Source organism: Theobroma cacao, chromosome 2, assembly GCF_053813885.1.
Source record: "Theobroma cacao isolate CCN51 chromosome 2, ASM5381388v1, whole genome shotgun sequence".
Classification (NCBI taxonomy): Eukaryota; Viridiplantae; Streptophyta; class Magnoliopsida; order Malvales; family Malvaceae; genus Theobroma; species Theobroma cacao.
This window is the reverse complement of record NC_142640.1, coordinates 4,184,523-4,198,609: the sequence shown is the minus strand read 5'-3', so window position 1 is coordinate 4,198,609 and position 14,087 is coordinate 4,184,523. Positions and strand designations below refer to the sequence as shown.

Below are 14,087 nucleotides of genomic sequence, written 5' to 3'. Positions count from 1 at the left end.
TCTCACGTCACAATGAGACCAAACCCAATGGATTATTAGCGAATTCGCCATTGCTGAATTCAACCTTTATCAAAGTTTTTTGTTTCTTTTAATTGGACGATATACGAGGGTTGTTAATGCTATGAATACAGGCACTTGGATATTGCCCTGTGCGCTATTTATCTTCTGTGGAGTTGCATCTGATCTTCACGTGCAATTTGTAAACTTCCATAGAGCCTAAACCATTTTGTAGAATTCATGTTTCATTTTTCTCAAGTGTCTTTTATTCTTTCGTTCGGAAAGTCATCTGTTAACACCACCAAGGGCTTCAGCAAAAGCGGCAATTTTTTAACCGGAAACGTCCCAGCTTGATCATTAAAAAGCATCAGATTTCAACTGAAAGCTGGTTTTGACCACATCCAAGGCAAAAAAAAAAAATTATCATTTTTCATAAGAACAGTAAACTATTAAATTGGCAAACCAACATTTTCTTTCACAAACAGATTTCCAGATTTGACACCATTGATAGAACTTTTCCATCCGTGATTTCACCGGTCCTATCTTGGCAATCCTCCAAATAAGTGATTTTGTACCAAAAATACAATAAAACTGATTACAAGTTCACCCACTAGAATCAAAATGATGTACCAAAATAAAGCACTTTCAGTGAAAGACCCAGTCTTCCAAAATCCAGTCTGGTTCAAGAACATGTTTGGCAATTCAGAAAGTGATTGCTTCATAAAACTTGAGACAAAAATAAAAATAAACTTGAAAAACAAGAAAATACAGTATCCTAAATCGCCTTAGAACCACCAACAATAATGTGGAACTAAAGGATTCTCACTTACTACATATCGTCCTTGAATTGTATCCAACTAGCAAACTTTTATTTTGCTATCGGTATAAGTCTCTACATCAACATAAGCCTCCAGTAACTGGCCCTGAAATAATGATATCAAAACGCATGACTCAATCTCTTGGAGCTAAATCCTTGTAACTGGAAAGAAAATTTCATGCTGTGCAAGTCAAATGCCAAGACCCATTGAATGAAACTATTTTCTCAACAAATTTTAGCATGCATGAACCCCTTCTCTAAGCAGTGAACTTACTATGGAATACAACTTTACCTATGATTTGCTAGAGGATATAAAGCATTCTATTTTCCAACACCATCTTGTACAACATTTGATTTGGCACATCCAATGAGATATAGCCACTGTACTATGAAATATATGCACACGTTACCGACTACAATGTCTTTTAAAAAAAAAGTATGAATAAGTGGCATCAAGCAGAGAATCTGTGTGACAACTTATCAAAGATGCATACCAACTACGTATAGCTCCAAGCATCCAGATGTACACCGTAAACTCCTTAACCTAAATTTCTTTGCATGCAAAACTTAATTATGGCATAACAGAGACCAGTTAGACAAAACTAATCATCAAATGCATAACTGTAGGATCATAAATTTACCTCAAAACTGAGAAGATGCTGCCTAGAATTGCACTGGAGACTCTGAGTTTACTTAACCTAAACAGAGCTCTATACAGCCATTTTCATCTCTATTTTCTCATGAGGATCATAGCCTATGAGTTTAAAATCAGATGCCACAAAGGAATCTATATTCTTCTTCTCTGGATTGATCTTCAAAATCTGCATTCCAATATTGTAAGAAAACGTTCTAGGAGAAATGCGGTGGGGGCAAAACCAAAAAATAGCCCCTGCATGGTGTTGAAGATTAATTCACTAAACTCACTGAAAAAGGCTTGGGCAGTTTCTGAAGCTGCTCCTGCAGGGGCCTGACATGATTGGTATAAACATGAGCATCACCAAGTACATGGATAAAATCACCTGGAACAAGATCTGTACAAAAGAAGAGCAATTAATATAGCTTCATAAAAGCATACAATTGCAGATCTAGGAGAAGAGAAAACCAGTAGTCTAATCAATTAGAGAGAAGCAGGAAGCTGGGATCACAGATCTAGCATCAAATCTGTTTTCTATCCCTTTTTGGTTCATTTCTTTATCTATTCTCTAGAAAAGCGAAGTCTACAAATCCAAGAAAGCCACCCATTACTGGTCATTGAAATCAGTCTTGCTTCTTCAAGCAAAATTAGAACCCTCTGCCAGCACAATAAACCTATTGAATGTGCAGGCATCTGTGCATTGATACACAGCAGCTCACTGTAATTCACCAACAGATGTTGTACCAAAGACAGTTTTTCAGCCACTAATTGGTCAGAAATAATTACACACATCATATAGTACGATTCATTCTAGCAATTCAATCATGCATCAATATAGAATTGGTCTTGATGACAACATACCACAAACATGAGCAATCATGCATGTCAAGAGAGCATAAGATGCAATGTTAAATGGCACGCCCAATCCCATGTCAGCAGAGCGCTGATACATTTGACATGATAACTCCCCGTTGGCTACATAGAACTGCAAAAGTTCATATTTGGAAAGAATTAATTCAATTACCAAAGAAAGAGTCAAACATAAGTTCACAACTTAATAGTTATACTAACCTGAGCAAACATGTGGCAAGGTGGAAGTGCCATCAGTTTGAGATCAGAAGGATTCCAGGCTGAGAGTATAATCCTTCTATCATTTGGATTATTCTTAATCTTGTCAATAACATCAGACAACTGATCAAATCCTTGTCCAGTGTAGTCAGCATGCATGTCAGTATACCTGGAAAACACATGATACAACCAAATGAAGCTTAAACATCTTTGCCAAAAAAAAAGAAATGAATCACCAGCCACGCATAGGAAAAGTCAAAATCCACCAACCTAGCACCAAAATGTCTCCACTGGAACCCATACACAGGTCCCAAGTCACCCTCCTCCCTATCAGTCAACCCAATACTGATATTGTCATACAAATATAAGTTAGTAACAACAGGTGAAACAGTACTTAGCTCAACAACTAATTGATAGCAAAAATGTCAAAAGATACCTATCAAGAAAGTCCCTGGATGCATTACCATCCCATATATGAATGCCCTTGTCTTGCAGGACCTGTTAATGGTGCAAATATTTTAAAATTGAATCTTAAGTCCCCAGCTCTAATATATCAAAAGAAAATCTGCAGTTGCTAATTCAGCCATCCTGTAAATCAGATCAGTTCATTTGGAAGACAAAAATGTTTGAAGGCCAATAGAAAATGTTTCAATGAACTTACGTGCAACTAAAAAGATGGAGAAGAAGAGCTCCACTTTAATACCGCCAGAGCATAAAAGATATCTAGCAATGTAAATGAAGCATGTTGTTCAAGACATCCAACAAAGCTATCATTACCTTGGCATTAGTTGAACCACTGATGAACCAGAGAAGCTCTTCAACAACACCTCGCCAAAATACTTTCTGCAGACAAATTGATACGAACAAATCAATTTCTGTCTAATTAAAACTGAAAATAATATACAGAGGAACTAACTCCATTACAACGCAAACAGTAAATAAACTCTAAAAAAAACAACAAAAAGAATAATATACATGCCTTAGTTGTCAGAAGAGGAAAAGTTTTTCGCAAATTGAACCGCATCTGTGGATTATATGGAGAAAAAGAAAAGTATACTAATCAGCAATCAAAAATCAAAAAATAACGATGGACACCTATTTCCTCAAGCAAAATAGACAGTACTTCAACTAAGAGTTACATGTTACCTGGCAACCAAACTTTGATAAAGTCCCAGTCCCAGTCCTGTCATCCTTCAGATTACCATCAGAGATGATGTCTTGAACCATTTTTAGATACAAGTACTCCTCATGTTTCTTAAAAATCATCTTGGGCAGGAAAGAGAACTTCTTTACCTCAAATTTACCAGCATCTGGTTTATCATCAAAGACCTGATCACTGTTCTGGCTGATATGTTCAACTGCAGAGTTTCTCACACGAACAAAGGTTGTGAAGCAATATCGAATGTCGTTTTCCACCACAGGAAATGATGAATACCATGGCTGAAACACAGAGGAATCAATCGAAGGCATAAAAGTGTCACATTCAATGCTTGTCTCAATTTCTGTAATGTGGATAGCATCACATCCAGGCGCATTAAGGGATTCCCTGTATCAAAAGGTACTGCATATAAGGAAAAGTAGGGAAAATGAAACAGAAGATCACACAAAACATGTAAAAAAATAGGTTCTGCACCTAAATATCTGGCCGCCACCTATGACAAAGACTTTCTCAATTGAAAGACAATAAGGAGATGCAGCTAGTAATTCTAAAGCAGACGTCATGCTTCCACATATAACAACATTCTCAGCAGTTGCAATATCAAAACTTCCAGAACGAGTCAGAACAACATTAAGACGACCGGGAAGAGGCCGGTTCTGAAGGGGAATACTTTCCCATGTTTTTCTACCCATTATGACTGCATTCTTTTTCCCAGAGTCTGATGTAGTAAGAGTGACATCTTTGAAGAATTTGAGATCAGAGGGCAATTTCCAAGGTAACTTCCCATCCTTACCAATGCCCATATCTTTAGTCGCAGCCACAACAACTTGGTAAGTTCGCTGAGGATCAGGTTGTGCGTTGCCATTGCCGTTGCCATTAGGAATGCTCATCATGATGTCAGCAGACATAATCAATCAAAAGCTGAACAGAAATTCAATGACGAAGACTTCAAAAGTAAACCGCACAGCCAATTTTTGCGGAACTGCGCTAGAACCTATATCAGAAACATAATTAAAGTCAAAAATCAAAATACATAAACACGTACATTAACACATTAAAGTAATACAATTAAAATCCAAAACGAAGCCTTCCAAGCATTCAAGCCTACTAAACATATTATTACATTTTTATTACTCAAACTAACCAAAATTTTAGCCAAGAGAAAATCAGTGAAAAAAAAAGCCGTTTCTTAAAAATGAAAACAACCTGTAATCAATGTCAACCCTGTTTACACAACATTCAGAAGAGTCACTAAAATCAGCGATAAAATCCAGTTTTCGCCACTCTCTCTCTCCTTTCTTTTTTTTTTTTTTTGAGAAATTAATCTGGTCTTCTAATAGAACAAAAATGTTCACAGCGAAAAAAAAAAAATTCTAAGGGCCAAAGAGGCATCAAACTATCCATGCATGTGAGAGCCAGAGGGCTATAAGAATGATTAGAAAAAAAATCTTAAAAAGCCAGAGAGAAGAATTAATTCTACAAGAAAAAACAAAGGGAGAAATTCCAATGCATTTCTAATGATAATGGCGACGATAGATGAGAGTTGCCAGAGTAAATTCGAAACTATGAGAAAAAAAAAAAGTTGGAACGAACAAAACTCATCGATAATCGCGCCTCTACCAAACATTCCACTCTCTTTTTTTTTTGAAAAAAAAAAAGCATTTCTACCAAACGTTCATGGAACCAGGCATCCAGCTCTCTGAAACCATGTTTTAAAAATTCAAAACAAAAAGAATCTTCAATATTTAAAAAAAAAAAGAAATGCAAGAAAGTTACCGACCGATCTGAGACGGAAAAACACAAAATCTCTGATCAGAAACCGTGAAGCTGCTACAACTTCTTCTTCTTCTTCTTCTCCTTCTGCTACTAAGAAAACAATTTTAAAATGAAAAAAAAAAAGCAGAGAAATTAGGGTTTCGTCTTTTCCTGGTTGGGGGAAATAAAAATGAGAGCTGAGTGGAGAATCAGTATTTAGTAGGTAGATAGAGAAAGAGAAGGGAAAAAAAACCAGGAGCTAAAACCGCTTTTCTTCCCTAACAAAACTTTTTAATACAGAGAGAGAAGGAGGGGGGAGAAAAAAACAGAGACGCCAAAAATCCAAAAAGCACAGTTGACGCGGAGTGCCGCCAAGGCTACTCCCTCTGTATTTTACTAATACCAATAATAATTATTTCCTTTTTTTTATTTGTATTTATTATCTAATGAATTAAATATGGAAATAATTTGGAAATAGATAGAAAATGACTATATCAGAGTTTTTATCACCTGGAATTGCCCACCTCTTTTGCTCTTATTTTCTATTTTACCCTTTCGTGTTTCAATAAATGGCTTTATGAATACATTTGTCAAATTACTTTCAATCAGGTGCTATCAAAGTGAAAATACAAAAATCTCCCTACAACTTACTATAATTACAATTTCTCTATTTTCTTATTAAAATTAAATTTTAAAAATTTACAAGTTTAATTATACAATTGAGATGATGTGTAATTCAGCAATTCTGCCATCTAACTTTTACATATGTTATTTATTCAAATGACCAAAAAAAAAAAGAAATTTCGCATGTGGAAATAAAAACATGTATTAAGACAATTACCAAAAACCCCCCCTTTAAAGAATTAAAGGATAAACTTTCTTGAAAAAGAGCTAAACAAATTCACCTTGCCTTTTGTAATTTAAAAAGGAAAAAAAAGATGATGAAAATATTACTATATAGTAAAAAATGAAAAAATAATAAATGGAAGGGTAAAAAGGTAATTTGAGCCTTGAGGCCTGAGTATTGAGAGGCCCCAAAACCGTACGAAACGGCTATCCAAAAAGAGTACAAGCAAAGGAAAAAAAAAGAAGAATATTTACTACCCAAAGCCGCGTGCTAGGCCTAGAAGGCGGGAAAATTCATGGCCAACCACTTAAGATATGCCACTTGTCATCCTTATATTGGGTCCTTTGCATCAAATCCTGATCATCCACTTGGCAGCGATGCTGTCAGTGTCTTCTAGTTTTTTGGTGGTTAATGAAAGATTAATTGGCAATTGCTTGAACGTCTTAATTACTCCAACTCAAGAAGTACAATTAAGCTAATTCTTGGAAATGCAATCTCAGCCGTCCATGTCACCATCTCCAGAAGGATTTCGTAAATTGCGTGAGATAATTATATAATTCCATTTTAAGCTAATTCTTTGTACATAATTTGCTATATATCCCCTTTTTTTCCTTCAATTTACAGATTTTTTTAATGATTTTTATACATTTAAACATAAATAGAATGTCACATCATAAATACGTAAAAGTACCTTAAAACTTAAAATATCTTCTAAAGTGATGAATTCTTTATAAAATTGCTATGAAAAAAATAATTATTGAATTTAATACACATTTTTTTACAAAAAAAAAAAGATATTTCAAAAAAAAGTTACATAAAGACAAAAGAGGTCACTTTGACTTAATTGGTACGTAGTAATTGCTTCTACAAATATTTGATTTGTGGCAGATGTATACTATTCCAAATGATTAAAGAAAATACAACACTTCATCGCACTTGGTGAACATCTTGAAGTAGTTTTTTTATAAATTCAATTAATATATAATGAGTTATATTTTAAATACGTAACTAATTTGATAATTTTTTATACGGCATAATAATATGATATAAATACAATACAAAATTAAATGAATTTAGATTTAGAATAAAAGTGTTTTGTATTTTAATTGTTTCATCATAGTTTAGATATAAAAATTTTATGTTTTAAATATGCCAAACTCATTTAAAATATATTTAATTAATTGTATTACGACATATGCATAAAAAAATTTTATTTAATAACAAGTTCTATGTGTTGAAATGCATAGAGAATACAAAACAAATAACGCAAAAGACGATGAGAATATTTCAATATATCATGTTTCAAAGAAGAAAAATAAAATTAAATATAATTCGATATGATCTAAATTTAAAAAAAAAAAGAGTTTCCTTGTGAATTGATACAGACAGCATAAAATCTTATTAAAAAAAGAAAAAAAATTTGATGGTTTCAAGGAGAATCCTGACGATAGTATTTTGTCAATAATGACGGAAATAAAATGCCTCGGCGGCATTTAATATTAGAAACTTAGAAAAGCTAACTTTCTCTTGGAATTATCGTATAATAAAGGGTCCTTTCTTCCAAGGAAAATCCATAATATTGTTTCAATAAAGTGACAGGTTGTAAAATCATATGGTATATGAACAATATATTATACAAATAATTTTTAATTTATGAATGGAGATTAATAAGGTATAATGATTAATTTCGGATAATTTAGCATAATCTTAACCATTTGATAATACTTATAAAACTGTCAAGGACCTTAGGGGAAGAGGAGGAGGAACATGCCCCGATGGCCAAGCAACAACAGACCCTGAAATAGAAATAGTTTTTCCCAAACAGAATTGATAGGGACATCTCTTTGGTCTTTACGTTTCCATATAATTTTAGACCTAGGACTCGAACATCACTGTTTGTTCCTTTGCCACATTTAAACAAAAATTTCCCAAGGCATCTCTTTGTTTGTTCTTTCTTTCTTTTTTATTTTCCACTGATCAAATAATGAGAGAGTTTGATGCTTTTTCTGATCTGTGCACGGATCCTGGGATGCAAGTGCTGTCCCACAATTTTACCAATTATTTGCATTTATTATAATAATAATAATATATTTAATTTAAAAAAAGTTGAGGAAATTGTGAAGTGACAAACGAACTAAAACATTAATTGTGTGTCAACTAATGGTCACTGTCTATTAAAAAGCATGCAAAATGTACAACTGGTGGCGTGGATTCAAGTGTCTGTGCTTCCTCCTCGTCTAATCCAATGGAAAAAGAAACATTATATCTTTTGTGGGCTCATGATCCATCATTATTTTCTCTCTGATTTCTCTCCACTTATTCCACACTCTTCTGTCCACTTGAGAGCGGTTTCTTTTTTCTCCATCTTTTATGTTTACGTCATCAAATGCTCATTGCTGCCATTTGTGGGTGGATTTGAGAATCCGACTGCAAGACGCCAACATTATTGTTATACCTCAGTGAAACTGAAACCCACCATGCGTAGAGATATCACCATCACCATTAACAGATGAAGTTGGATCCAAGCAAATACAGAGTATTACCCCTTGAAAGTTTGTCGACTTTAACCCATAATCAACCTGTGAGACAGCTTGATGCAACAATTTTATCTTTTGCCCGAGGAAGATGGCAATAGTTTGAATGCATAATTTCAACACAAATGACAATTTGGTCTTTTGATGCGTTAGGTGTGCCATCACTACCAACAAATGTAGCTTTCACTGCTTTGACGATGTTAAGGCATCTGACAACAATATCAAACAGTGGAAACCCCAATCCAATTCTTTCTATTTGGAAGAAAACATAAGTTAAAGGTGGTGGGTTTATGTCTTAGTTTACAGCATCCCATGAGGCCTTAACTTGAATCATGAAAATCAAGTAGCTCAAGCCCCACACTCATGGGGGCCATCTCCGCTTTGAAAATCTAATCCTTCTGTTTCTTGTGGTTAAAAAGAAGGGACCTACTGGGTGTCACCCTCACATAGAAAGATGGAACGGCCAAAAATTATCCAGCAGAACACTCCTCTGTTACCCAGTCAAAAGATTAGTTCTACTAGAAGGGGGCCACGCACGGTGTGGGGTAGGAGGCATTGATTTCATCTATTCAATCTTTGTGCAAGTTCCTCTTCCCTGATACTACCACCTCATCTAGGCTTAGCAAAATAAAATCATACCACAAAAAGTCTTCAGCAGCTGGTTAAATGAAAATTCAAATACATAATATATCCATGACGATTGCAAAGCCAGATCCAATTTCAAGCCTCAAACAAGCTGGCTTCTATGTTTTAATTAACTTAAAGACCTTCAAAAAACCGCATGTGGTCTTCGAATGTCTCCCCATGCCGGATCTTAGTCACTGATCCATCTTCTTCAACCTGAAAACATTAGTTTGAAATTCCCATTTACCTTTTTCTACAGAAATTAACAATTGTTTGCTAATGCAAGTTGTTTGGTGAGTCATCTGTTTATGATGCAGAGATTTTCATTTAACAAACAAATTTAACACAAACTAGTTGCTAAGAAGAAGATCATGTTGATGAGATAACCACTACTAAAGAATAAAGATCTCAACATATAAAACAAACTTGCCATAAACATAATCAAGGTTAAAGTTCGTTACCCAGTACTCAGGAGGGCGCATTTTGAGATTGTAGGTCGATGCCATGCTCATGCAGTATGCACCTGCATCATGCACAACTAGGCCAGTTCCCTGCAAAAATAAAACTCCTGATCATGCATCTAAAGTAATTGATGCTCCAACAGTCCCATTATAGATAAAACGCAATACCTTAGCTGGGGTTGGAAGTTTTCTCTCCTTTCCCAAGAAATCTGCTGATTCACAAACAGGGCCAACGACATCAAAAGTAGAAACCTCTGCATCAGGAGGTGCAGGAGAAACCAGCTCTATATGCTGCAATCAAATATGAATTGGGTCCATTGAGACCGTATGAATATAAATTTTTATCATTAAGAAAACACAATGAAAATTTGATTTGGGTGATTAGCAATTCATATATTTAGGAAGTTTAAGAAATACTAAAAAACAGAAACTAAATAGGTCTGCATTGCAACATAGGTTAAATAGAGGTGAGGTGAAGGTGGTGAGATTGATAGCCGAGAATCAACTACGCTGGCACAAGTTCACTCAACACAAACTAGAACTGAGGCATTCTTCAAACTGATTGCTAATTTACTTTGACTGTATTTGCATGGTTTCATCAAAAATTGAACTTGATAGCTGATAATGTTTTCATTCCAAGGCCAAGCATTTTCCAATAACAAAGATGCTAGTGATAATAAAATGTAAAGTAGATAACAAACAGTTTGACATTGAACAACAGTTAAGAAAGGGTTGGGGGTGGGGTGGAGGGGGAGGGGGAGGGGTCTTACATCTCAAGGATCAATACGCTGCATGATGGACATGGTTTACTTATACTTACTTGGTAAGCATCATAAAGACTAGGACGGATAAGTTCAGCCATACTGCCATCAATCACAACGAAATTTTTTGTTCCATTGGTTTTGACTCCAGTGACATGATTGACTAAGCAGCAAGTATTTGCAATGAGTGATCTCCCAGGTTCAATGATGAGATTAAGATTTCTTGAAAGGACCAATTCTCTGACCTACACCAACCACAGCCAAAACAATAGTATTAGTCAAACTTATCACTCCTAACATATGTTTATTGATGCTTCATATATGGCCTAACAAGGATGATGGCCATGGTAAGTACTATAGCCTTTTTATTTAAACATAAAAGACATTTTATACAAGAAAGCATATGAGTTGAAACTTAAGAAGCACTGGTTAATTTATGGCATGAAGTAACTTTATACAAGCTAATGAAGCATGTAAAGCACTAAGAAACCATTATGTAAACACCTTCAGCCCCAGCCAAAGTGTGACTACTATTGCACTCCTATTTCTCACACCAGCTAGCCAAATAATTCATGCATGAATAAGCCACAAATGTTATGAAAACAATTCAGGATTCAGAAGCCTGAGCCTCACAGTGTCAATGAGATCTCTCGGCGTGGGAAGGACAGCACCACTATGGTAGTAATCTATCCCCAAACCACCTCCAATGTTCAAATAATCAACTTCGAAACCTTGGGCACGGATTTCATCGATATAGTTGACCATAAGAACTGCAGCATCCCTGAATATATCAACCTGAACACATTACACAAGGGCTTCAAATTAGAACAGGTGTGAGGCTCAATAGCATTGATGTGTAATTTGTCTACTAGATTAAGACAAACATATTAATGAATACAAAAATAAACCAAATTGAAGGATTGATAGGAGAATCTTGGAAACAACTTGTAAAACAAACAACAAGTACTGGTTGATCTAGCATCAGTCAACTAGGTCATCAGAAAAGTATTGGACTAACCACTGTGAAACCTGCCCTCAATATTTCTGTTGTACCAGATCTAAATTTGCAGAAAGTTAGATCAAATAAACATAGTGTTGTTGAGAACTTGAGATACCTTGGTAATGGTTGAACCAAGATGACAATGGGCCCCCACAAGCTTCAGCTCATTAGGGTGTGCCTTTACAGCATCCAGAAACCACTGCAGCTTCTCATTCCTAATGCCAAATTTAGAGTTCTTGTTCCCAGTAGCAACATATGGATGGACCTACAGAGTAAAAGCAAAGTAAATAAAAACATCAATATAGAACTTAGATAAAAAACGTGCTCCTAGCATCTCTTTAATCTTAAAGTCTTTGATGGCTTTCTCTAGTGTCTAGAGTGTCTTCTCCTTGAATTAAGTTAATCCTCAAAGCTAGGTTTAAGTTGCATTCCCAAAAACCAATTGTATTGAGTAACTCTACTAACCTTTCTATCATGGATCATCAACTTGAAAGTTGAGAATGGAGAGCAGTAGGCAGGAGGATTTCAAGCTAAGGAACAAAATCTAGTTCTTGAGGTACATGAAACTGGTGCAAGAGAAAAATGCCAGCAGGTAAGGTTGAATAAAAAGGCAGACATGAAGAGGTTTACTGGCAAAAGAGCCATCATGGAAATGGAGACAAAATAGTAGAGGTTGAGAAGGTGGTTGGATGTCCTAAGAATGGGATGAAGTTTCTGTTGATTGCACTTCAATAAACCAATATTTCCCATCAGAAAATCCTGTATCATAATTTAAAGTCCATGCTTTTAAGGGACGAGACATGAAGTAATAACTATACTAAAAAGTAAGTTACATTTTGTTTTAAACCATTTTATATGTACCTATATTTGCTATGGTAAACTCAAAACCAAGTTTAATCAATTTAGTTCTAAAAAGTTATTTTCTTAGTTATAAAATAAAGAACTACAAATCATATACATTACAATTTCCAGTTAATTAACACTTAACACTACGGCTATAGCATTACCTGAGGATCCACATCTGGGTTTATCCGAAGCAAAACATTAACCTTCCTGCCAGCAATTCGTGCAGCTGCTACAATATTCTCCAGATCAAATTCACTATCAACATTCACAAAAACACCCTCCTGGGCAGCTATTATCAAATCCTCCAAGATCTTCCCATTCCCATTAAATATACACCTATACATTTAGATATCAACACCAAATCAAACTAAATAAACAGACAACAAAAACATCCAAATCATTCCTACTCAAATAGTCAAAAACTAATTTAACATGACCTGGCACATCTTTGAGCATGATCGATACATTAAATATCAATCGGCATTGTAATGATGGGTGCATTACCAAGTATAATTAAAAAGTCTAGCACAGAGAAGCACAAGAGCATACCTCAAATCTCCAAAGCAGTTACTTTATGCAAAACTGCCAAGAAGTGAGACCATATCCAGATCACCCCTCCTAGGACCCTACTCTAATAGGGCCCTGAGGTGCAAACAAACGAATAACTAAGGCTTTGTTTGGATGCTGCTTCTTTTACTTGCTTCTTATTACTATTTGCTATTTACTTCCTAAAAAGTTGCTAAAAATTCAATGGCGAAATCAATAAATAATAAACCAAATGATTAAAATGTAAAGCGCATTTAAACATAATTGCTCAATATAAAAGTAAAATAATGCATTTCGTTATTCATAAAAATTAAGTGTTTTACTACATCTCCGGAAATGTATTTCCTTTTGTATCCAAATGTGAAGTAGCTAACAGAAACATAAAGTTATAAACAAATCGAAATGAGAAACATAACCAAGCATGGGTCAATGTGAGAATTACTTAGTTGGATCGAAGCCGGCACGAAGAGCTAACTCGAGTTCATTACCACTAACAAGGACAGCACCGCAACCCAACTTCTTCAAATGCTGCAAAATCTTGAAATTATTATTCGCCTTGATCGCGTACCCGATAATCGAATTTTTCAAACCTTCAAGAGCCTCTGTATAAGCTTCCACATTCCTAGTAATCTGAGGCTTACTATACAAATAAAACGGCCTCTTTTCGACCTTTTCCATGATGTCCTGAACCTTGGTATCCTCACAGTAGAGAAACCCATCTGGGGATTTTGTGAAGCAGTGTTGAAAAGTGGGGGTGAGGGTTTTGGCAGGGTTTTGGGATAGGACAGCTTTGATGGAGAGGGAGTGGCGTTTGAAGACATTTTGTGATGGTTTGAGGGGCAAAATGGGGAATTTTGAAAACGGGTTTTGGGTTAAAGGGTGGTTTAGGGTTTTGGGAAGAGATGGGGAGTGAGAGAGAAGGTGAGTAGCCGCCGCCATTGATGGAGAAGGTGACGCGATGTTCGTTTGCTGACTGTTTTTAGACAGAAGAGTAAAAGGGCAGTTCTTTTTTTATAACGTAGAAAAGAAAGGTTTACC

General features: G+C 35.4%; 2 protein-coding genes across 2 annotated transcripts; both read right to left on the bottom strand.

The window, feature by feature from the left end:
• Window positions 1-619: 619 nt before the first annotated feature.
• LOC18607742 (bifunctional dihydrofolate reductase-thymidylate synthase-like) lies at window positions 620-5,801 on the bottom strand. The gene is made up of 12 exons (XM_007042065.3): window positions 5,456-5,801; window positions 4,150-4,669; window positions 3,663-4,062; window positions 3,496-3,540; window positions 3,294-3,359; window positions 2,953-3,014; window positions 2,787-2,861; window positions 2,520-2,685; window positions 2,310-2,433; window positions 1,739-1,845; window positions 1,456-1,635; window positions 620-920 (listed from the first exon to the last, which is right to left on the bottom strand). Exons 2-11 carry the CDS (start codon window positions 4,581-4,583, stop codon window positions 1,525-1,527), a joined length of 1,590 nt encoding a protein of 529 aa, XP_007042127.3. The 5' UTR covers window positions 4,584-4,669; window positions 5,456-5,801; the 3' UTR covers window positions 620-920; window positions 1,456-1,524.
• Window positions 5,802-9,447: 3,646 nt separating this feature from the next.
• LOC18607741 (diaminopimelate decarboxylase 2, chloroplastic-like) lies at window positions 9,448-14,074 on the bottom strand. Its single transcript, XM_007042060.3, has 8 exons — window positions 13,492-14,074; window positions 12,665-12,839; window positions 11,773-11,922; window positions 11,291-11,452; window positions 10,717-10,902; window positions 10,065-10,187; window positions 9,897-9,986; window positions 9,448-9,651 (listed from the first exon to the last, which is right to left on the bottom strand). The coding sequence occupies exons 1-8, from the start codon at window positions 13,986-13,988 to the stop codon at window positions 9,571-9,573; spliced, it is 1,464 nt and encodes a 487-aa protein (XP_007042122.3). The 5' UTR covers window positions 13,989-14,074; the 3' UTR covers window positions 9,448-9,570.
• Window positions 14,075-14,087: the final 13 nt, after the last annotated feature.

Bases quoted from the DNA above. Each gene is read 5' to 3' on its own strand.
- LOC18607741 (XM_007042060.3), bottom strand. From the start codon at position 13,988: ATGGCGGCGGCTACTCACCTTCTCTCTCACTCCCCATCTCTTCCCAAA. The intron at 12,840-13,491 runs GTAATTCTCACA...CTAAATGTATAG, and splicing joins GCCGGCTTCGATCCAACTAA to GTGTATATTTAATGGGAATG. The intron at 9,987-10,064 runs GTATTGCGTTTT...TTATTTTTGCAG, and splicing joins AACTTCCAACCCCAGCTAAG to GGAACTGGCCTAGTTGTGCA.
- LOC18607742 (XM_007042065.3), bottom strand. From the start codon at position 4,583: ATGTCTGCTGACATCATGATGAGCATTCCTAATGGCAACGGCAATGGC. The intron at 3,015-3,293 runs GTAATGATAGCT...CACCATTAACAG, and splicing joins GTGGTTCAACTAATGCCAAG to GTCCTGCAAGACAAGGGCAT. The intron at 2,434-2,519 runs GTTAGTATAACT...GAACTTTTGCAG, and splicing joins CTTGCCACATGTTTGCTCAG to TTCTATGTAGCCAACGGGGA.